This window comes from Oryzias melastigma, linkage group LG2 (genome assembly GCF_002922805.2).
Source record: "Oryzias melastigma strain HK-1 linkage group LG2, ASM292280v2, whole genome shotgun sequence".
Classification (NCBI taxonomy): domain Eukaryota; kingdom Metazoa; phylum Chordata; class Actinopteri; order Beloniformes; family Adrianichthyidae; genus Oryzias; species Oryzias melastigma.
Genome location: NC_050513.1, coordinates 15,258,434 through 15,283,415, shown reverse-complemented (window position 1 = coordinate 15,283,415; position 24,982 = coordinate 15,258,434). Strand labels below are relative to the sequence as shown.

The 24,982-nt window shown below is 38.4% G+C and overlaps 1 protein-coding gene across 8 annotated transcripts in view; it reads right to left on the bottom strand.

The window, feature by feature from the left end:
• Positions 1–5,851: 5,851 nt before the first annotated feature.
• LOC112156776 (prolactin receptor) overlaps positions 5,852–24,982 on the bottom strand; it is a 65,161-nt gene continuing 46,030 nt past the window's right edge. For 6 of the 8 annotated variants that reach the window (XM_024289128.2, XM_024289127.2, XM_024289131.2 and 3 more), the window contains exons 3-9: positions 19,991–20,132; positions 17,730–17,899; positions 12,009–12,187; positions 11,766–11,931; positions 11,500–11,587; positions 6,962–7,031; positions 5,852–6,883 (exon numbers count right to left, since the gene is read on the bottom strand). In XM_024289128.2, coding sequence (XP_024144896.1) covers positions 6,248–6,883; positions 6,962–7,031; positions 11,500–11,587; positions 11,766–11,931; positions 12,009–12,187; positions 17,730–17,899; positions 19,991–20,132 — 1,451 coding nt within the window. In that variant the 3' untranslated portion in view covers positions 5,852–6,247. Of the gene's footprint in view, positions 6,884–6,961; positions 7,032–11,499; positions 11,588–11,765; positions 11,932–12,008; positions 12,188–17,729; positions 17,900–19,990; positions 20,133–21,764; positions 21,817–21,887; positions 22,149–24,982 lie in introns of those variants that run through there. The other 2 variants (XM_036214814.1, XM_036214809.1) reach the window with 2 other exon arrangements.

Here is a 24,982-nt window from a genome sequence, read left to right as displayed (position 1 = left end):
TATCTTATATATATATATATATATATATATATATATATATATATATATAGGAAACCCCAAAAGTGTTTAACAAACTGTTTTTATAACATAGAATGAAAGTTTTAGCGGTAGTTTTACAAAAACGACAAGAATAAAATTTGTCGACAACCTAATCAACATATTTTTTAAAGGAAAATACGAACAAATCCAGGCTAAAGTCACACCAGGCATCCCCAAAAATAAGAATGCCTACTGCTGTCAATTTTACATTTTTCCTGGAATTCTGTTTTTCTTTTTTTTCCTTTTTTCAGCTTTTTCCTTTTTTCTCATAAACTTTTCTTTATTATGCTGTTGAAAAATAATGAAAGTACTTTTTTGGGAGAAGTTTGATCCAGTTGGATTTCAGGTCGGCTGCTCAGAGGTAGGGGCGTGTCTGTCCTGTCTGAACTGTTCGACTGTCGAGGGGCGGAACTTTCGCGGAGAAAACCTTTGTGGAAAATTTCATGTAGGTCCGCATCCCAATATTATTCTCATAGCAGACAGTTCCGGTTCCGCCCCCCCGCCCTTCATATTGGGTACACTGCTGCTGCATTACAGCTGTCAGATTGGCGTTATTTCTCCGCCTTATTTATTAAAATAAAAAATTGCTTTTGTCCAAAAACTAAAAATAAACAGCATATTCACAATTGCCAATCACAAAATGTAAAAAAAAAAAAAAAGTTTACGTTTAATTTAGACTGACATTTATTTCGCTGATCTCAAAGCTGTACGCCAGGAGTGTGTGTCCCGCGTGTCAACGTTCACAGCCCTAATACAAATCATATATGTATATATATATACATATATATACATAAATCTTATACATTTATATAACCATGATTTTTGTCATTATATGTATTGTTTTATGTAATTGACAAAAACTCAACGATTACATGAAACAATACCTGTCCAAGTCCTGACATCATTAAGAATATTCCGCATTTTTTCTTTTGATTTGTGTATCATTTCAGAGTTGCTCAAATATGTAAAATTTTCTTCATTTAACCGCATTTATTTGCATCCGAACAATCATTTTTAGTGTTACATATCTCTTTTGTATTTCGAATTTTAGCTTTTTTCAGCTAATATGCTAAAATAGCATTTAACCCTTTAATACATGACATGTCGCCAGCTTGGTTATAACCAGCACAAAGCTACTTGTTTCAGCTTCAGAACCTGTTGGAATCACAATAATTGCGTAAATGCTTGAATATTTACTGTGTTTTAAGTACATCAACACTGGAGCTAACTCTCCGCTGTTAAAAGGTTAGCTAGTTTAGCAAAAAGTCACTTTAGCAATGTATTAGCTTGTCTTAGGTAATTAGTGTTTGGAAAAAAATTGAACATTTTCCGATAATTTCCATATATATTTGATTTCCCTGTTTCTTGAAGGTGACTCACTTGTCCTCATTTCATATCATTTGACTGGAACCATTTAGCATAGAGTATATTTTTTTTTAATGCCTTCAGCTTTTTTTCAAGCTAGTTTGGGTTTTTACTGATATATTATTTTGTTTTAAACAGCTTCTTTCAGACAGCCCTATACGTCCTTCATCTATTTACCATTTATAAGTATAATTTGTCTCTATTTTTCACAACCACTTATGTTTTAGACCTTCACGCCTCAATTTTCTTTTAACTTATTTGTCGAACTTGACGGGAAAACAAAGAAACAAATGCGATAGCGGGGTTAAACTTCCAAAGCGGATATCTCTAAAGGTCAATATCTTGCGTGTTTATATCTGCCAACAAGATGTTTTGGAGGCTGAATCATCACCAACAGAGCTTGAATTGTCTCAAGATCAGATTTTCTCACCCCGTCGGGAACAACAGCTCGGAGGCTGCCGGCATGTTTATCAACAGTCTGCTGACAATCACGGCATTATTTTTAGCCGGGGATGGCAGCTAATTTGAGTCCCACGGTCACACACACTTACACACAAACACACACATCTCCATTATTAAGGGCACAATTTGTAGGAGATTACTGTACAGGACTCACGCTGATTTCACTTTTTGTTACATTTCATTCAAATACAATTGAAAGCAAATGCAAGAGTTGAGCACAAATAGAGAATTTTATTCACTTTAATAGGAAAGTGCCTTGAGCTGAACAATTAACATGATTCTTCAGTGAATGACAAAAGCAGAGGTAAAAGTCAAGAGAAACAAACAACTAAAATACACACGTTTTGCAGATTTTTAAGGTTCTAGTCCTTTGTCAAAGCATTTGTACAATACAAAATCAAACTTTGCATAATTGTTGTGTCACAAATCTTTGTATTTAACACCCAACCGGAACATCCAGTAGTCAACTCATGTGATTTTTTATTATTCTGGTGATAAAATGTTGCTTCCAAACGTGTCTTTGCCGTTAAAAGTCACTACTTTTGCATCTATTGGCACAAAATCTCACGGAACTGAACCAACAGGTGATTTTAACGGTTGATTTATTTATTTATTTTTTTTTCTTTTTTCTTTTCAATCCACCCTAGTGGTTTAGATTAATTCACAAACTCTTTATTGCATCAAATCCAAGAGTGCGTTAAAAGAAATGCTTGGAACTTGTTCCATCACAAGTGCGGGTTTTTACGCGGCGCTCCTTGGCTCGCCTGGCGGGAATAACACTCAAGGGTATGTGATAGCAAAGCGAGGGGGGAGCAAAAGAAAAAAAAAAGCAAAGGCACGTACAGGCACAAAGAGAGACGGCAACACCACGTTTGAATGCGACAGAACAACATCGCTGCTGGATGAGTTTTAGAAGAATCGCAGGGAAGGACGGGTCACCTTTGTCTCCCCGAACAAAATGGTACACACTTCAAAGTTCACGTGAAGCAGGCAGTCGCTAAAGATTTCCAATACAGTCGGTTTCTACCAAGAAAATAGCCACTTGATGAGAAATTGACAGCTCTTTGGTGCGTGGTGGACATCTTCGTCATTGGTCTGTCACTGCAACCAATCTGCAACACAATAGCTACTTAAAAACGTCCACGACCGTATTACCATTAACGCCCAGCACCAAAGAGCTGTCGTGTCAGTCCTTTCTAGTACATGTATTTTTTACTTCTCATTTGTCGTCTTCATGGCAAATTTTAATTAAAAAAATGTGTTAGTTTGACTTGAGACACATAAAACACTACCTGAGATGCACGATTCAGCATTTCTAAAATATATATATATATATTTGTAATTGTTTGACACAAAAGTACAATAGTTTGGTAACAAAAATATATATTGTACTTGTGTAAACATCAAGAGGTGGTTCGTTTTATTCACACTGGAACTTTTTATATACTCTGTTAAACAAATGTGCGCTATGAGTCCAAAAGACAACAAACGGCTGAAGCTCGCGGCTTCGCTTGATTTCTGGAATAAATGCTGGCTCTGTGAATCTCCACGCACACACATCATCGCTGACGATCGACCAGAGAGACACTAACACAAGGATTATATTACAATCGTGTTGGCGGTAATGACGGATTCACATGTAAGTACCAGCAGAAGAACCATCAAGACATGAGGGCTGGTCCTGAATATGCATATCTTTCAGAGGATGGAGCATGTGGGGCCATGAAAATGAGCCTTATCCACTTCTGTTGTTTTTTATCGTCTTTCAAACACTCTTAAAAGAATATGAGATTAAGATAATAGGAGGGAAAGATAGACTGAAGCAATTGAAGTGTTAATATGAGGGAAATGTTTAAAGATCCCAGATGTGCACATTTCAAAATAAAAGTTTTGCAATTAGACAGAATTGTAAAAAAAATCATCTTAAGAGAATAGATAAAACAATAATTGAATAGAATAATAGGAGAAATCAGGATAGGATAGAAGGAAGGGTGGCCCCTTTGTTTAAGAATAATAATTTATAATTTTAGTCTTTCAAACTACTTTGATCCAATTTAATTTAATTTAAAGCTTTTTTTTTTTTTAAAAACTTTGAAGTCCTTAAATCAAGTAAAGTTAATCTACATTAAAGAATAGTTGGAACAATTTAGTTTGGTTTAAATCAAAATCTTATCTTTCACTCACAAAAAAAAAAAACAAAAAAAAACGTTAAAATTGTTCTCTACTTTTTAAAAAAAATGTCACCTTAAGACACTGATTCATCTAAATACATACAATTCATTGCACATTTAGTGACAGTTTTACGTCCTTTAAATGCAAAACAGCCTCTTTTGGGATTTACGGTCCGATCAAAGGGGTCGGGATGGTTCGCCTTCGAATGGCTTGGATGGCGGTGCAGAAACAGTTTCATCCTCTTGTTTATTGGTCCAATTGGGGATGGAAAGAGTGAGCAAAGAGCAGCAACCAGGAACATCCAGCATTTTCTTGTAGTTTTATTTAGAGTTACTCGTGTTTGAGTATTCATAGAAACAATTGACTGTATATGGGAACTGGACTGAGTGACCCCCTCCCCCCTCGAGTTTTAAACCGGAAGTACCTGCTGGTTCTAAGAAGTCAAAACCCCATAGACTTTAATTTAGACATAAACTGTTATCACTCAGTCATATTTGTCAGAATAATCTTTCTTGCTCTGATACCTTTTTTTTAAATAGTATAGTCTTTTTACTATTTTTTTTCAAAGTGTAAATTATGCATGTTATAAATTGACCAATTAGATCAGGGGTGTCAAGCTCAATCGCACAAGGGGTCACGATCCTAAACACACCTTAGGTCACGGGCCGAACAGTATAAACATTTATTAAACACTCTAAAACTACATTTTCAAAACTTTAAAAATGCAACTTTTCAACATAATTATGAACTATATATATATATATAGCATTACCTGCGATAATGTTAGTGTGAATGCTGTAAACTAAATTTGGCCACTGAAGATGCTAGTGCTGATAGTTGAAGATGCTGAAATTAATAGCTAAAAATGCTGAAGCTGATAGTCAACTAAAATATTAGATAAATGCCAAATTAGCCATAAAAAAATAAAACCTAAAAAAACTTAGGTTAGCCAAAACAGCTAGCATGAAACTGAAAACATAGCTAAACTTAAAAAAAGCCTAAAAAACAAAATTAGCCAAAACAGTTTGAATATAAATATTAGCCTAACTCTAAAACAACATAAACATTTAAAAAAAAGCCTAAATTAGCCAAAACTGCTAACATGTAGCTAAAATATCAGCAAAACTAAAAAATAAACTTTAAAAAAAGCTAGCAGGATGCCATTTTTAAAACTTTAAAACCGTAACTTTTAAATATGATTATGAATAATGAAAAGGCAGGAATATTATTCCAGAATAAATCAATTTAAACCTTAAATAATTTCCATATTTTACTCTGCATAAAAATATATTTTGTCAAATTATACAAGTTAGAAATGAGATAACATCAGGCCATTAATAACAATAAAATAAAATGATCTGGAGGGCCGGATCCGGCCCCCGGGCCTTGAATTCGACACATGAATTTGATGCTTCAATAATAGCAGGTGGTTTCACGTCCAAAGTTTCAAGTGGTAGTAATGTGGTCTTCTAACAAGCTCACTTCTGATTGGCTAAAGTGGTTGCCATAGAAACGATGACCACTGCTTACCAACGACATCTGGCTCCAGTATGGCGGTGCCTGTATCGCAAAAAACCTTTAAAAAATTAACTTAATTTGATTGGAGCCAGAAATAAGCCATTTTCAATGGGTGACATCACACTTGTTTAGTCCAGTTCTCATGTACAGTCAATGGTTCAAAACCCTTTCTTTTAGCGTTAGCATTTCGTAGAGAAAATGCGTACAAACCAACTCTGTTTTCAGTTGAAAAAAAACGTTAATCAACCAATGCAAGCAAAACAGACCCGATCAAGAGGTCCAGCAGTTCATGTTAGCAATACTTTTTTTTTTTTGGCTTTTCTTCCAAAAATGAGCTTGTACACAAGATGTTGACATCAATTCACGGCTTTGGTCCCTCACAGTGAAAGAGCGTCAGTGTGACCAAAGGTACTAAACACAGAAAGACATGTAGGTCCTGAGGAGGGTTTTTTCATGAAAGTATCAACATGTTCAGACACAGAGACAGCATTGAAAGTGTTAACGTGTCCCCACGCGGCTCGTCTTCGGACACCTTTCCCAAGCTGGAGCAAGCGGAAATGTCTTTTTTCGACTCTTGCGGATCGACCTCCTGTTTGTGAAGCAGGTGGAGAGGAACGAAACAGAACAGGAGCAGAGTTTTGGGTCAAACCAGCAGGGTTACAGCAGATTCAGACTTCAGACTCCTCCCCGTTTAGCCGGTGTCCGCGACAGAAACGGGCAGCAGGGGGACGGTTGCCTCGCTCCTCTCCGCCTCTTTCGTTATCCGAGCCTGGAACTCCACCAGCTTCTTCTGCTCATCCTTAGCTGCCAAGTCGACGCTCGGGAAGGGCAGGAACTCCCCGCAGTAGGCTGGCGGCAAGCACGGCACCAGATGCACCTCTCCGCTCTCCTTCAGGAGCTCAACACAGGTGTAGAAGTCCTGCGGCGCGGAGTGGCTGGCCATGAACGCAGCTGGCTGGCCGCTCGCCAGGCCGGGATGCTCCATCATGCTGTAGTCTGTTCCTGGCACCGAAACGATCTCCGGGCTGTGCCAAGGGGGTGGGGCGTCCAGCAGCGGGGCAAAAGCTTCCGGCGGGGAGGTGCAGTAGGGCGACACGCTCTGAACGTACGCCATTGGGTTTTGGATCGGTAACGAACGTGCAGCGGCGGCGCCGGGCGTCAGGTGGCCAGGAGCTTTCAGGGCCCCCTCCAAGGCGTTCAAGTCCTTCGGCGCCGCCAAGTAGAGGTCGTCGGCGCTCACTTGATCCCACGCTTCTTCAGAGTAACTCGGAGGTCTGTAGCCGTGAAAATTACTGAAGTGCCGATTGATTTCCTCCAAGTGCCCCTTCTGAGGGTAAAGAGCAGACGCAAGAGTCATCAAAAAATATGAGTAAAAAAAGAGACGATGAGGATGGAAGTAGGTTACCTTCAGGAGTAGTGGGTCAATCCCCATTATTCGTGGCTTCGGAATGGGCGGCAAGAAATACTCTTTTATTCTGAAAGTAAAAAAAAAAGTAGAACTTTAAAGTGGTTGCTCACAAAGACTTCTATTTAATCACAAAATGGAACTCCACTGTGTGACCCTGATATGAACCAATCACACGTCCTGCCTCTATTGACATGGCACTCAATACTTTTCACGTCTCTCCAAGTGTTTGTCTGTCTTTTGTGCTTCGTGTGAGTTTGGTTCGTTGACGATTTGTGTACGTCGCTGTTCAAAGAACCGTGATGAATCCACCCGAGCTGGACGATCAGAGAAAGACAGATGTCAGCAGGAGATCAGGGAGCTTTATAGCACTCACAATGTCATCACTGCCGCCTCCATTATGCTTTTCTATGGATCAGGGACTCTGAAAGTAGGTCACGGAGGAAAATCCTACTTTGACCCTAAAACTTCTTACAGGCAAGGTTCAAAGGCTTTACCCTTTCTTTGAAACCGCGTTTGAAACCAACAATTTTATTGGTGGTCACTATCTCGCTTAGTTTTGGCATCATTGAAATGGGAGGGGCCAACTATTACTGGATCTTTTATTACATAATACTAAAGGTAATGTACGGGACTGGTGAAACAATGGGTGGAATCAATTCCACTGTTGGGTTAAAACTGGAGACATTTGGAATAGGTCGTGACAACTTTATGACTCTTCCTCACTGGGTGGTCCAAATAATAGTAAATGGGTAAAACAATGTCTACTTGTTTAGGTTCAAAGTGCTTTACAATCACAGTCCCATCCACACCTGCAACCACCAGGACAGGAACAGAACCTACAGTTGTCCAATTAGAGGTCAAAAGCTCTACCTCTGCACCACGGCTTCCCCAGTAGATCAATATCTGATATCGATGGAAAGTAGTGCTGCCACAAACGATTATAGTAATAGTCGACTGATTATTTTTTCAGATTAGTCGACTAATCGGGTCATGCATAAGGTGGATGTAAAGCAAACATCTAAATCATCATTAGCTTTAAACTAACTAAAAACTAGATATAAAGCAGTATCTGCGATAATTCTAGTGTGAATGCTGTAAGCTGAATTTGACAGCCTAAGATGCTAGTGGTGATAGCTGAAATTGATAGCTAAAAATGCTGAAGTTGATAGCTGAAAACGCTGAAGCTGATAGCCAGCTAAAATTTTAGCTGAACTTCAAATTAGCCTAAAAAAATGTAAAAAAGCCTAAGTTAGCCAAAACAGCTAGCATGCAGCTAAAATATTAGCTAAATTTAAAATTAGTCTAAAATACGGAAAACATCCAAAGTTAGCCAAAATAACTAGCTTGTAGCTGAAATATTAGCTAAACTCTAAAATAGCCTAAAAAAACCTTAATAAATGCGAAAATAGTCCAAACAGCTAGCATAAGGCCTTTATGACTTTCAACTTTACTGCACTCCGACTCCATATAGTATAAATTAACGACTAATCGACCATTAAATAGGTCGTCGACTATTTTAATGGTCGATTAGTTGTCGATTAGTCAACCAATCGTGGCAGCCCTAATGGAAAGTTATCAAACATAACGGAATTTCATAATATTAAAAAAATATTTTACAGAAAATTGGATTTCGTTGTTTGTTGAAGCCCTCTAGGGGTCACTTAGTGAACTGCACCTAGCCCACTTTAAGTAAATTTAGTTTTAAAACAAGCAGGAAAAAATATGTTTTCTGAAAAACAAACAAACAAAAAAAAACTCTATAGCCTTGTTTCCACTGAGTGGTCCGGTACAGTCCGGTATTTTGAGCGATTCCATTGTAAAATGGACCTATTAAGCAGTACCAAACCGTACCTCCTGTGGGCCCCTATTGGTTGTAGGTCCATAGAAAAGTGGAACAGAGCGGTTGGGGTGGAGCCACTGTAGCCCTTCATTGATTGGTAGAAAGTGATGAAGTCATCAGAAAGTGCAGATATAGCGCTAATTTAAGCTAACGTTTCCAACGGCTGTATTCATATTAGCCGCCCGCAGTCTTCTTTCAAATAAGATTAAATTCCTTTTATGTACGATGTACCAAAAGTAAAGCAATAAAAAGACGAGCTGCTGGATGATCTCCATTGTTGTTGCTTTTCTAGCAGTCACACTCTGATGAAGCAATCGTATAAAAGCATACACTGTGACTACTAATAAAAAAAAGAACTTTGATAAATTTAGCAATTTAGCACATGGTTTGACCAATCACAAAATTCGACTGTATTTCCTCGTTTCAACCTATAGGGGGCAGCACATGGACAGTTTTAGACTATAATTCAGGAATTAAAGTTAAAGTTTACTTTAAATTGTTTAAAAATTGGCAGCCCCATTTATAGAGGTCAACAGACAAAAAAAAAGTTGATTTACCCTTTAAACAAACTTGTATGTGGTTGTAATTTAACTTGCCCTAAAATAAAACTTTGTATTTAAGATTACTATATAATCATACAATCACATCAAATCAAAGTTTTTCTAGTCACCAGAACACGTGTGGTCCCTGCAACAGGTAAGTAAGTACCCATGAGCTTAACCTAATTACACGTCTCACCATGTCTGAGTCAAAGGAGCACAATCCAGACTGGCCCCCAAAGCGTCTGCTGTCTGATTATAGTCATCATTCACTAAAGCCTGTTCATCTCAAGTACTTCCCTTTATAACAAACCACACCAAAGAAGAGTGGGATACTTTATCAAACACCTGCACAACCAGGGCAATGATCAACCAGGTGTAACCATTCATTTTAATGAACAAAGTGAACAGTCAGTACAAGTCGAACGAGAATTTAAAGCTGTAACAGATGAAATCCTTGTCTCACATGATGCAATTTCACTAGAAATTTCAGACAGAAAAAAGATCCTCCATCAGTTATAATGAGCAGCTTCCTAATGCCAGACCTGGAACAAATAGCAACCAAAATAGTAACTAAGAATCACACTGTGAAAATGATATGAGGATACTCTAGAAAAAGGACACGCATATGAACTCGCCAATCATCTCAACACTCTGACCTTCTGGTCAGATTGCTGACCCCTGTATCTCTGTGCCACAGCCGCGCCATGGTAATTAATAGTATAAGTTATGTAGAAAAGCTTGAGAACAGGACATGCATTGAATACAAGTACAAGGAAGCACGAAGAGAATGTGAGAAGGAAGACTTAGAAGAAGCAGAACAACAAAACCTCAAACCTTATTGTTAAATGAATAAGCAATGATATCATGGACTGGAACAACAAATATACAATAGGAACAATCAAGTTCATAGATTGAATAAAAGAAGCAATAAAAAACGACGATAAAGTGAAGTGAGGAGACGCTTGGCTACTACCAGACAGAGAAGGGCATTGCCACTTGGATTGGTCTGACAGCTTTGTTTTCGGGGCAACACCCATTATAAACATTATATATCGTGACAGTCATAAAATTATCTGAAGAAAACTTCAGTCAAGACTTACAAAAGGAAATTCCCAAGTCGTCACATTTTGACGCATAGTTAATAACCCTCCGCCTCAAAAATTGACTTTTAGGTCTATCTAGGCCAATCAAATCAAGGTTCTCCAACCTCTGGAAAGTGGACGCCATTGGTATACTAAGGTAACCTTAACCAGGTACCGAACACGGATAGTACCAGACATGGATCAGTATCGGTACTGGATTTTGATCGGTATTGGTTCTGGATGAGGCAGCTGTCCTGGATGCCATACCAGATGCGGACCATACTAGGGTTAGGTCACTGGGCAAGGGTACTGGTACCAACTGGGTCCAGATGTTCAGTTGTGTCCAGTACCACGTCCTGTACCTCGTCCGACAAAATGACTGGACTCTTTATTTAATCGGAACAACCAGCACATCAAAAAACGGCGAGTTTGGGACACCCAAAACGTCAAAAAGTGACACAGAGGGGGTCCTTAACCATGTGTCAATATGACGTAACCCTTCCACTCTCCTTGGCTTGTTTACATTAAAAGTGGGGTCGTCTGGACCCCACAAGACAGTGCGCTGAACTCTTTTTTTTCAATGATTGTTAATCTTTTCTGGTGTCCAATGACAGACATAAAGTCTTGTCCATCTTTGTCATGGAAGGGCTGGGGTCATCTGGACCCCATAAGAGAGCACAGGGGTTAAAGGGAGTGCAGTCTTAGATATTTCTTGGGGTTGCTATAGCTACATCAAGGGACGTCAGGAAAATAAAATGTACTGTACCATTGTCGTGTGTGAGGTACGTGTATCGTGAAGTATTTGTAAGGGTAATGTATGCACTTATGACACTAAAGATGTTGTCTGTCACCAATCTGTACAATATGCATTCATATGCATGAACATTTATGCTCTACAGGCTCACTGAGCAGTCAATAATCTTGGCATTTTGTGTCTTTTTGCCCACAGGCGACTCCAACCACCCATAAGGGCAGTTATGACTAAGGCTTAAACTAAATTTCTATTATGACTAATACAATACCCTACACATGCAATATATGGATTTGTTCAAGTTATTTATTATCTCTCACCTCTTGCTGTGTGGCATGATCCCAAAGGTGAAGACAAGCAGGGCCACAACACCAACCCCAACAACCAGAATCAGCACCAGGACTTTACCTGAGGAGATCAGGCGCAAGAAGCAGAAAAATGGAAACTTTAGGCTTTTAAAATCGTTATATTATTAAATAAAAAACTCATTACTCTGGGGGAATACATGGTTTCTTGCAGGAATAACGACTGCAGTGCTATAGGTAATGATCAAATAAGGGAGCATAGTCGTCATGGCGACCCTTACCTGTGGGCGTGCCTGAGGACAGGCGGTCGGGGATGCTCATCAACAGCGGGGAGCTCCATTTGCTCCACAGTCCGTTGTTGTGCGACCGCGAGCGAACCCTCACCACGTACTCTCCGACACGGAGGCCCAGCAGCTCCACGTGAGGCTCCCTTAAAGGGTGCTTCACCTGCACACAGAAATAGCCTGTAATTGACGAGTGGCTCATGCGGTGGCAGATGTCGGACGTCGACTTCACTCCCGCACCTTCCAGCTGTCTGGCTCAGTAACTTGTCGGTACTGCAGTTCGTACTCCAGCGTGATCCAGCCGTACTGCAGGTCCTCGGGCTTTGGGTACACCCAGGACAGCCGGACGTTGTGGCCGGTCTCGTCTTTGCCAGCGTCAGTCAGGACGGAGGTCAGGTTGATCGGAGCCTCGGTTTCAACTGGCGAAAACCAGAAAAAGTGTTGTGAAATGACCTGATTTATCAAAGTAAAACTTTTAGAGCCCTTCTTTTTCAGGGCTAAAGCTACGTTCACATCACCCTCGGTGGTGAAAATGACCACTTCCCATGAAAAGTCTATGTACAAACAAATAAATGCGCGGTTTGGGCATCCGCGTTTAAAACTCTCACATTTATGCATTGTTACGCAAGTTTCTTGAACATTTGAAAAATGATCATGGAAGAAAAATTAATAATTCCGTCATTCTATGACAATAGAGCTGTAAAAGAAAAAGCCTGGAGCGAGATTCACAAGATTAGGACCGCTTTATTTCGACTAAACCTCTTCCAAGGTGGCAGAAATGCGCTTGTAAAGAGTAAAAAGGGAAAAAGAAGAAGCCTCTCCCTGCTCGTCCAGTGTGAACACCATATGCTAAATACATGTTCAAGAACACACTTTTAGCGAAATGTGAGATCATGTGTCACAAGCCTGATATAAGTGGTGTTAGAGCAAGAAAATACATTTTAAAAGAAACCAGATTAAAGCCAATACTCAAATTAAACAAATACAAACGTTCTTTAGTTCGTCTTCAAAAAAAAGATGACGTCATAATTTTAAACATCTTCAAGATCATGATTTATTTGTTTTCAGTACCTGTTGGTCTATGATTTATATAACGGCTTCATCAAAGAATTGTGTACTGTGTTTATGTTCTGTTTCTTCAAAGGCAGCTGTGGGTGTGGTTTACTCAGATGAAAGGCATTTCTTATCTTTGAAGAGATCACATAAGTGGGCGTGGCCTCAAGGACAAATGAGTAGGCTCTCTTTTTTGTTTATGTATACATAATAAATATTATACCTATATAGTAATATAATATATGTAAATAATAAAATATATAAATTATACTTTTGTTATTGACATATACTAGACTTATTTATGAATATATCAAATAATATATATAAGCACATAAAATAATAGAATGCATATATATATATAAGATTTATAGATGTATTTATGCATTGATCATAGATAATAATATATTTCACATAATATATGGAATTGCATAATTTATATATTCTCTCATTTACATTCTACATAATATACAGAAACAGACTATATAAATTATATATATATATATAAACATAAAAAAGTATAATATAATAATATATACCATAATATAATTTCTATATTCTCCATTTACATATATATATATATATATATATATATAATACATATAAAATTAGAATTTGCATTACCCTAACTGTAACATATTTTGTTTTTAAAATCAAAAAGTTGTGACAAATTAGACAGTTTGTCATAAAAAAGCGTTCTTGATAAATAAGTAAATAAAAAAGCAGATGCAATTTTTCTTTCAAGTATGTAGTTTCCTTTTATCATATTTTATTTAGGTTTTTCTTTAAATTAACCAATTTTCAAATAGAGAGAGCTAAAAAAAATAATTTAAAAAAAAATTTCCTAATAAATTGCAAATTCAAGATAAGTATTCCTTTATTACATAAATGATGTGTGTTAAAATGTATTTTCTTCCCACACAGGGACACTGTGACCTCACACATCCTATGACGCAAAGCCACCACCCAGAGCTGGTTCGTCTGATGGAAGATGTGTCCGTGATCTACTCTGACATCTGAGGCCAAGAGAAGACCGCTTGGTCACATGTGCACGCCCTCAGGTGCTTCAGTCATGATGAGGGTATTAACAATCACACACGTGGGTTCTCCCGCCACACAGGAAGTCGTCTGATTCAGACCAGACCTACAGTTCCAGGATGATTTTCAATTTCATTAAATGAGATTAGCTGCTTGGAGACAATTTAGCTTGTTTATATATATTAAAAAAAATGACTCCCAAAAATAAGATGAGCTTCAGGGAATTCCCAGATTGAAATCACTCAGTGAATAAAGGGCCTTGTGAACGGCTGCCGCTAATGGAGTCAGCGAGAATCCAAACAAGCTGCTGATTGAATCAGAACCCATTCAGACCTTATTTTCCCTCCACATCTAAACAAGTGGTTTCTAATCTGAGCTGGGGATACACAAGCTGGTTTTCATTAGGGATCCAAACATGATAAAATTGATTGAACTACAAGGATTCTCAGACAGCTGATTTGTTCGCCACAATAAGAACCACAGAGAACGAAAAAAGTAGCATCTCATACATGTTTACATAAAGAGACTAGATACAAAAACATAGGTATTAGACGTCCACATTATCCTCAGTAACACACGTCCAATTAATAGTCTAAACTTGCGTAAATGTCCGTTTCAGGCTTCCGCGCTCAATAGTCTCTCGTTCACGTGTTACTAAGCAAGTTTCTTCAACTGTTTTCAGGCTCTACACTCAAAGTGTGCTACCATTGAATCATAGACAGTACATAGAGGGACTGATCATCCCCTCCCCCTATCATGTTCCAAGTACTCGCTGGTCTTAGAAAGTCAAAATCCCATAGACCTTTTTTCATAATATATTTTCTTTATTTAAAATTATTCAAGCTATAAATCAGATGCCATTTCATGCCAATCACTCCTTGCTAACGTCGTTTGGTCCCAAAATGGCGAAATTGGACGAAATAAGTACTGTGTAAAAATGGCGATTGAATTGACTTTTTGTTGGAACTTGAGGTAACAGCCTGTTTTTCTCCATCTCTATTCATGTCAATGCGTTGAACCCATGTTGAAAGTCAAACCAGGTCAAACTTTGACCAATCAGGGACTCTAATAAATGGATAGAATCCTTTATATTTGATGGAAGTCCCAACCGTTTCAAAAAACAGATCATGAAATTAAAAATTACGATTTGCGCCCGGCCACAACCCTATGACATCAAGTCTTTCATAAATCGGACTAGAGCTGTGAAAGAAAAAGCCTGGAGCAAAATTCACGAGATTTGCAGTGGCGGACAAGTGCTAGTAAACAGAGAGAGAAGACGAAGCCCCTTCAAGAATTCACATTTAGCGCTTTTTTGAAAATATCATGCCAGGCGTGTCCGTAGCTTTACAGGGAATGAAAACAGCCCGTTTTTTTTTTCTAAATTTCAGTACTCAAATCCTCTTGTTTCAGAATAGTCAAAGCATTTTATTAGCTTTGAACAAAGAAACTTTGCCTAAACTTTTTTGTTACTATATATATATATATATTTTTTAATAGTAGTAACTCATATTTTTGTCTGATTTCACCATCTCAATCTTAGGACTTCACCTGCATGTCTGCAGCTGCCGTTTCCAGGATTCCATTCCAGGAAACAGTGACATTGTTGTTTCATGTAACTGTACGCCGTGCACGTGTAAAACCTAAATCTCAGCAGATCCTGGCCACGCTCCCTGCAGCCCTCACATGTTCACAATATTCACCTCACTGTGGAGTTTACAGTTTTGAGCTGTGCAAAGGTGCAGGGATTTAAACATTTTACATAAAGAACCTTTAATGAAATAATCGGTATTTGACTCCAAGCAACAAACAACTTCTTCATTGAGAGGTTCCTCTGTCCTCCACTCATTACTTTTTATAAATGCAAACTATTTGAACTGGTTGTTAGTATAAAACTGTAACACTCCAAACTCCACTATATGGACAAGGCCAAAGAGCTATCATAGGACACCAGACACAAAATTGTTGACCTGCACCCGGCTGGGAAGACTGAACCTGCAATAGGTAAGCAGCTTGGTGTGAATAAATCAACTGTGGGAACAATTGTTAAGAAATGGAAGACATATAAGACCACTGATAATCTATTTTAAATTAGTGGTCTACGAAAGATCTCACTCATTAGAGTCAGACTAATCACAAGAATGGTGAGCAAATATCCCAGAACCACTCAGGGGGGCCTAGTGAATGACCTGCAGAGAGCTGGGACCAAATTAACTAAAGCTGCCACCAGAAACACTCTACTAATCTTGCTGTGCCAGACGTGTCCCCCTGCTAAAGCGAGAACATGTCAAGATCTGTCGAAGGTTCCTCAGAGAATATATGGAAGGTCCAGATTTGGAGAATGTCGTTGTCAGTTGAAACCAATTTAGAGCTTCTTGGTAAAACTCTACTTGTTTTCCGGAGAAGAAGAGTTGTATCCAAAGCTTCTTCACATTCAACTTCATGGCATGGGGGTGGAAGAATCACAATTTGGGTCTTTTTTTCTGCAAATGGACCAGTACCACTAATCAATCTAAACAAAAAAAAAAAGTTTAAATGAGGTCATGTATGGTGACATTTTGAGTGAAAACCTCCTACTATCAACAAAAGCCTTGAATATTCAACATGTCTAGAACTTTTAGCATCCCATAAACCACAAGGAAACGAAGGAGTGGCTTCAGAAGAAGCATTTCCAGGTTCTGGTGTCTCCAGATCTCTGTATACATTTTTTAGAGGGAGTATGTGTTGCCTAGTGACAGCCCTAAAACATCATTGCTCTAGAGGAGATCTGAATGGAGGAATGGACCAAAATAGCAGCTATAATGTTTGTAATCTTGGTGATGATTTAGTTGAAATGACGAAAACGACAGGCCTCTCTCATCTTTTCAAGTGGGAGAACTTGTAGAATCCCCCTTTTCCCCCCTTTATATATAATTACATTCTTGGCAGACAAAATTGTTCCAACAATTGTTCCCACAGTTGATTTATTCACACCAAAAAAAATCACTAAAAGCTCTGAACACCTTGAAAGCTGTTTCAAAACTGTACTGTGCAATGTGCACGCTGCTCTCACAATAAAGGTCTTAAGAAGTCTTTCTATACAAAAATGTAGAACAAGTTTGATGTCAGTTGGTAATATGTTGCATAAAAAGAGTCTTTTATAAAAAGGAAAAGGAAAAATAACAAAGCTCGCTTCAGTCTGACGTCAGCCTGATCAGTTTTTTACCAAGACCCTTTGTTGGTCACATATTAGTTTATAAAAGACACTTTGAGCTCCAAAGATCCTAATGGGTTCCTGATGTTGAAACAAACATATTAGGAAAAGATGTGTCCTGTCAAAAAAGGCTGAATAGTGTCAGTCTGCAGAGGATTTTTTTTAATAAAAAGATTGAAAAGCACAATATTATCTGATGGAAAATGTCTTTTTTTTTTCAAGTAGAAAGTGAAAAGCTCCTCCAACATTCATCCATCAGTGCTTTGTACGGTGATTGTCTGGGCTCCATAAAGCCTTTTTAAGGACAAGGTAAAAGCACGGAGATGATCAAACTCTTCCGCCCACGTTTGACCTCCTTCTAAGAGATGTTCTGCACGTCTTCAGAGTGAAGATCTGAACTTTTCACCTGAAGGGACGACAATGTGGACTCCAGTCTGAGAGAATCTCATCTGATCTTTGATTTTACGGCACTGACGTCACCTTCTTTTTTTTTCTTTTTGTCTGAGGTCAACAAATATGTAAGAAGTGAATTAGCTCGGTGACTGCTCTCCTGGAGCACAGTGAGTCAAACCCGGCGAGGTTTGTTACACGTCATCCATTTTCTGCCCGGCTGCACCAGAAACGCCAGAGATGGACACAGCTTGGAACAGACGAGGCAATCTGAAAGGAAAAGTGGACGTTACCGATGTCTGCCACGTCCAGGCAGAGTCCCTTGGAGGTGTAGTTCCCCTGCGGCGTGATGGCGGTCACGTTCATGCAGTAGGACGTCCATACAGACGTGTGACTCCTGTCGAAGTGGCAGCTGTTGGGTCCGCCGGTTGTGTAATCTGGACACTCGTGTTTGGGTCCTTTGCTGCAACAGAACAAAAGTATTTCTTTCATATTTCTTAATTCCAATTATATTTTTCCGTCATTGATTAAAAGATTAGTCTAAAAACACAAATGCTGTGTTTTCCACAATATAAGGAGCACTTAAAAGCCTTATTTTTTATTCATTTATTTCTTTAAAAGATTACCTTAAATATGGATACATTCTGGTTGCGTTTACTGATGTTAAAGCAATTTTGAAACCTACTCGGCGCTCTGTCAAAATCTTTGGTTGGGTTTTTTTTTAGTAATATGTCAAAGTCAAGGCCCGGGGGCCAGATCCGGCCCTCCGGGTAATTCTATCCGACCCTCCAGATCCTTTTATGTTATTGCTATTAATTTCTAACTTGTATAATTTTGAAAAAATATCTTTTTATGGAGGGTAAAATATTGAAAGTAATTTGAATTTTAACTTGATTAATTCTGTAATAATATTCCAGCCTTTTTATTATTTATAATTATGTTAAAAAGTTACAGTTTTAAAGTTCAAAAATTTATCATTCTGCTATTTTTTTGGACTATTTTGGCATTTACTTCAATTTTTTAGACTGTTTTGGAGTTTGGCTAATATTCCAGCTACATGCTAGCTGTTGTGGCTAATTTAGGCTTTTTTCTATTTTTTAGGCTAACTTGGAGTGCAGCTAACTTTTCAGCTACATGCTAGCTCTTTTAGCTAATTTCGTTTTTTTAAATATATTTTTAGGCTAATTTAGCACTTAGCTAATATTTTAGCACTTAGCTAATATTTTAGCCGGCTATTAGCTTCAGTTTTTGGTTTACAGTTATTAGCTTCAATGTTTTTAGTTATCTATTTCAGCATCTTCAGCTATCAGCATTAGCATCTTTAGCAGCTAAGTTTAGTTTACTGCGTTCACACTAGCATTATCGAAGGTAATGCTATATATCTACTTCATAAGTATGTCAAGAAGTTTTGGTTTTAAAGTTTTAAAAAAGTAGTTTTTGAGTGTTCAATAAATGTTTATCATGTTCGCCCCGCGACCTAAGGTGTATTTTGGATTTTGGCCCCTTGTGGGATTGAGTTTAACACCCCTGGGCTAGAAAGTAATGGGGTTGGACCATGTAACTAACAAGGTTGGGAATTAGCATAGTCAAAGTAATATTTGTTTTAGTGGTTAAGTCTGTTTTTTAATGTGTTGCAAAAAAAAGGTTGGCATTTAAAAGTATTGTGAAGATGCTAACAGAAAATACAGTATGTAAAGCTAAATCGAGCAGTGAAAAAGTACAAACCGCTTTATAGCTATTTGCAGAGATCAAGATGGGTAGGCTGGATAATTCTATTTTGATGTGGATCAATTATGTAACACAAAACAAACAAGTGAAAAATAGACTCTAGAGGTGACAAACAACTGTAGGTGGTTTAGACATCTAAAAATACTCTCCTAATCTACAAAAGATCACTTAAAATAACAGGTGTCACCTCATCAGAGTATAACAATTTTTTTGATCCTGTTTTTAGATTGTACGTGAATATTTGAGCATAAAAGCCAAAAAAAGTTTTTTCACTTCTATTTAGAGTAATTGAATCACTAATAAAGACGTCTCCTCTCACAAATGACTGTTTTCCATTTTTTTTCACAGTGAGCTCTTTATTCCCAGCTGCTTTGGCCATTTCTGAGCGGATAATCCCAGATTTACGTTTTGTTTTCATAAATGCACTACAAGAGGCACGGCCACTAGAATCAATGGGGCCGTTAAGCCCTTCTGCCATATGGGGGCAAAGGTACAATCCAATTTGTTCCGATGGCTGCCAGCCTTTTTTCGGTGACGCGGGAGGGGGTGGGGCACGTGGACCGGCCCCCGCGTCCGTCTGAGGGGGGGAGGGGCCCACGTGAATCTGGATTTCACAGCTGCTCGCACATATCGACACCTTAAAAGCTTCACGCTGGAGCGCGGCACCAGAAATCAAAGCAGACCACATGACCCGGAAAGCTCGGGGTTGATTTTTCTTTTTTGTTTGTTTGTTTGTTTTGCTTTCCAGGAAGTTCTACTGGAAATGTGTGCAGAAATGATCGATTTATGTTATTAATAACTGTCAGGGGGAAGGGGTTGCACCTACTCTTTGGAGTACGTGAGCAGATAGGTGACCTCCTCGCCGCCCGTCAGGTTGTCCAGAGGGTGCCACCAGCACGTGAAATCCTCCATGTTGGGCGAGCGGCAGCGGTAGATGTAAGGCCTTGTAGTCACGGCAACCGCCTCCTCTGGTAAAAGGAGAGACAAGCATAAAATCCAGAGGCTGTGAGTCCGAACTTCATCTCGTCCTTAAAGTTGCTCCACAAAGAAAACGCCACTGATTCACTCCACGTAAACGAGGGACCAGCAGCTCAGGTTACAACCCCCCCTAGTACCCGTCCTCTCCCTTCACCTGATCCCACTTATCTCTTTATCCTTCAGTGGAGTTGCCACCTGTCATCGCTCATCTACTTCTCTGTTTCAGCATAATCTTCGGCTGATTAACTGTTTTACTTCCTAAACTCCACGATCCTTTAGCAGCCTGCAACACAGAGTGGATTCAGCACCTAAGCAGGAAAGTCCTCGCAGAGGTGCATCGCCATGGAAACTCTCACTCTGGAGATAAAAGAAGAAATGGAAATCCATCCGTCATGTTTGAACTATTCAAAAGATGTCATCCCAACTTATAGGAGCTTCTCACAACTCTGTCTTTTACAGATCGTCTTTGATACATCACTATGTTTTGGTATAAACATGACTTTTTCATCTAAAAGAGCAAACATGTCTTTTTAAATAAACAGCACATAAAAATTGAGGTCAATTTTTTTTTCACGTAAAGTTGATTTTAAAAATATGCATTTGTTAGATAGCAAAAAGAAAGGATAAAAAGTAAGATTTTTAAACATTTTATCTAACACATCCAAATTAAAACAAAATTTTAATTAACTTTTTTGGCAATTCATGTAAAATACTGGTTATTTTCGTAAGATTTTATGGAAAAATTTAAATCCTGAACTAATTTCGTAACACTGAAATTGCCAAAAGCCGTAGTCACATGTACAAGTTTGGCGGTTGACCCGTCGGCGCAATTTGAGTACAGAAATGTGAACTTTGGCCAAGACGATGTGTCGTGTCCACAAATCCAGGACTCAACTGTGGCACATGTTCAGAGACGTGAATGTCCGTAGAGAAGATGTGTCTGAAAGTTATTGCTGTACAATCTAATGGTCCACAAGTATGTCGTACAGGTCGTTTCCTGTGCAGCTTTGCGAGTTTTTTCGCCTGTACTTAGCCATAAGGGCAATTGCGACTATCCCCCTGTGGCTTCTCCCTACCCATCCATATGTAGGGTCATTTGAAGGGGGAGGGGTATCTGAAATAGTCTTTTTAAGCGCTAACCCTGGTTATTATGTATTTGTAAGCGCTACGAGCTTCGTGCTAACATAGCTGACCGTCAACTATTGATGACATCATCGAGTAGGAATAGTGTCCAAATTCAAAGACACTGTTTTTCTGTATCTTTCCATTTGGAGGGTTAAATGTAGGGGTAGGGAGAGGCCATAGGAGTATGAGTATAATTTGGATTTGGACTAAAACTTTATCTGAATCCAACCCTCAAATTGATCATGAAACTTTTGCTTCTTCCTTATTGTTCTCCGATGTGTTGTGTTCTCTCTTTGTGTTTAATGTCACAGCTTTCAGTGCAGGTGGAGACGGTTATTGAGCAGGGTTTAGTTTATACGTGCTGTTCACAGACGGTTTTTAATAAAATAAAAAAATAAAAAAACACACACACACAGTGACATTTCTAAATATCATTTCAGCCCAAAGAAGAACATATTGATCTGAAACAAATGCGTGTCGGCGTAAAGGGTTCTCACTGGCCGTCAGTCGTCTACGCCCGTCAACTGTGCGTCATCTCCTCACAGGCGGCTGGATGGAGGGAATAAAAAATGAGTCCAAACAGAACACCCTAACCCCCGCCGCCCCTCCACCGCTCACACCAATCAATATCGGCACCATCATCATCATCTCTCTGCCTCACGTCAGCTCAATCCATTTTCTAATTATTCAATCCGTTTGAGTGTGATGGAGTGCTGGTCGCATCGTTCGGATCAGCGCGTGAAAACGGACCGTCTGTGTTGCAGACACGCATCATCGTCACTGGAGGCGAAGCCTAATTCAATTAGAGGGGTAGAAGAAGTTATTTCATAAACTGAACCGTGGCTGGATCCTACAATGAAGGTGAAATGACGACAGCAGAGATATGTGCACAATCAAGTAAAATGGCACAAACCAAATTAAAGCAAACTCCTGGTGGTTTTCCACCTTTAGCAAGACTGTAAAAACAAGAAACTGAGGAAATTAATACAAACTACAAAAGTTGCATTCGCTGCGATGATGCTAGTGTGACTGCTTTTTCTGAAAGTAGTCACTGAAGACGCTGAAGGCATTTATAAACATTTAAAAACTATTTGCAAAATGTTAAATTTGCGAAAAGACAGGAAATGTTGTTAAAGAACTATGAAAGAGCGCCGAAGTTGACCAAAATTTCTGAAAATGTTGTAGTTAAATAGCTTAAAAATCCCCAATACATGCCAATTTTGGAAAAAAAATAATTAGTGTGTTGCTTAGCTAAACTCCAAATTATACCAAAAAACCTAAATATATGCCAAATTAGCCAGAACGAAAAGTTAGCTTGTTGCTTAAACACTAGATAAACTCCAAGATTGCCTAAAACTCCTCAGTAAAATAAATTAGTAAAAACTGTTAGCCTGTTGCTAAAATAGAGGCTAAACTCTAAATTTACCTTTAAAAACTTCAGTAGATGACAAATTAGCCACAAACGTTAGTATGTTGCTAAAATATTAGCTAAACTTCACATTAGCATAAAAAACCTCACTAGATCCCAAATTTGTCAAACAAGCTAGCTTGTTGCTCAAATACCAGCTAAAGTCTAAAATAGCCTTAAATTCCACAGTAAACCTTATTAGCCAAAGACTGTCGCTAAGGTAGAAGCTAAACCATCAATTAGCCTGTAAAAACTTCAGTAGATTACACAATTAGCCAAAAACGTTAGTATGTTGCTAAAACATTAGCTAAACTTCAAATTAGCATAAAAATCCTCACTAGATGCCTAATTAACCAAAAAAGTTAGCTTGTTGCTTAAATAACAGCCAAACTACAAAACAGCCTAAAATTCATCAGTAAACTAAATTAGCCAAAAACATTTGCATCTTGCTGAAATAGAAGTTAAACTCTTCTATTTTAGAAAACCTGAGGAGATAACAAATTAGCCAAAAACATTAGCATCTTGCTGAATTATTAACTAAACCTCAGTAGATCCCAAGGTTGCCAAAAAGCTAGCTTGTTGCTCAAATACTAGCTAAACTCTAAAATAGCCTAAAATTTTGCAGTAAACTAAATTAGCTAAATTAGCCTGTACAAACTTCAGTAGATAACACAATTAGCCAAAAACGTTTGCATGTGGCTAAAATATTAGCTAAACTTCAAATTAGCATAAAAAAACTCACAAGATGCAAAATTAGCCAAGAAAAGCTAGGTTGTTGCTTAAATACTAGCTAAATTCCAAAATAGCCTAAAATCCCTCAATAAAACGGAATTGGTGAAATATGTTAGCCTGTTGCTAAAATAGAAGCTAAAGTCTAAATTAGCCTGTACAGACTTTAGTAGATAACAAAATTAGCCAAAAAAACGTTAGCATGTGGCTAAAACATTAGCTAAACTTCACATTAGCATAAAAAAAACATTACTAGATGCCAAATTAACCAAAAAAGCTAGCTTGTTCGTAAAATACTAAACTCCAAAATAGGCTAAAATTCCACAATAAGCTAAATTAGCCAAATTCAGTAGCCTGTTGCTAAATTAGAACTAAACTCTTCTATTTTAGAAAACCTGAGCAGATAACAAATTAGCCAAAAAGGTTAGCATGTTGCTAAAACATTAGCTAAACTTCACATTAGCATAAAAAACCTCACTAGATGCCAAATTAACCAAAAAAGTTAGCTTGTTGCTTAAATAACAGCCAAACTACAAAACAGCCTAAAATTAATCAGTAAACTAATTTAGCCAAAAACATTAGCCTGTTGCTAAAATAGGAGTTAAACTCTTCTATTTTAGAAAACCTGAGCAGAAAACAAATTAGCCAAAAACGTTAGCATGTTGCTAAAATATTAGCTAAACTCATTTTTTTAAGTACTATAAAAGATGAAAACATAGACTAAGAATATATTTTAAGGCTTGCTGTTAATCTACTTAAAATGACAACATTTGAAGATTTTCTCATTCATTTTCTATGGGGGATATTTTGCTCAATATTTAAAAAACTCTAAAGTTTATGAATAATTCATACCAAGATATCGCTGAAAGGAGATTTTCCTGCTTATATATCATATATAGTTGAAATAATTCGAAAAAAATCTCTTCGAACTATGAAAAGACGACCTTAAATCTCAGTTGAGCACTTCGGCTCGTCTTTCAAAACACTCGTGCGCCTCGACTCCGCCATCAGACCTTTGTCCTCCACAAAAGCCCGCCACTTCAGCCGCTGCTCGTGCGAGGGAGAATCATGCCTGCTTCATCTCACTCTCTACAGGAGGCGAGCGGTAATCCATCAGAAAATGCACGGTGCCGCTGCTCGGCCGGCGGCGGGCAAACAAAGATCCTGTGTTCGCCGTAAGTAGCTCAGCGAGCCACGCTTTAGGGACATGAGCACTTCCTGGAAAAGAAGCAGCAGAGAAACGTGTACTCGGAATGAATTAACAGATGTTCTTGAAATGTTTCGAACCTGATTGACATGAACTGAACCAGTGTACTTGAGGACTGAGCTGTAAAGTTTGTGGTGAATTAATAGAGATTTCAGGCTGACACGATGATTTGGGAAGAACGGCCTTTTGTCTGGTCGTTTCTTTGACTATTTGAAGTTTTTCCAAGTCAAGGATGGCAGAATGGAAATGTGGGGGGAGGGGATGTTATTTGATTTGCTCCATTAGGGGAAAAAAACTCTTTCTTATATAAAAGATAAGATTAATTCCTGGAAATCTGCTTGTTTACAGGAAAATAATCAACAAGTGAAACG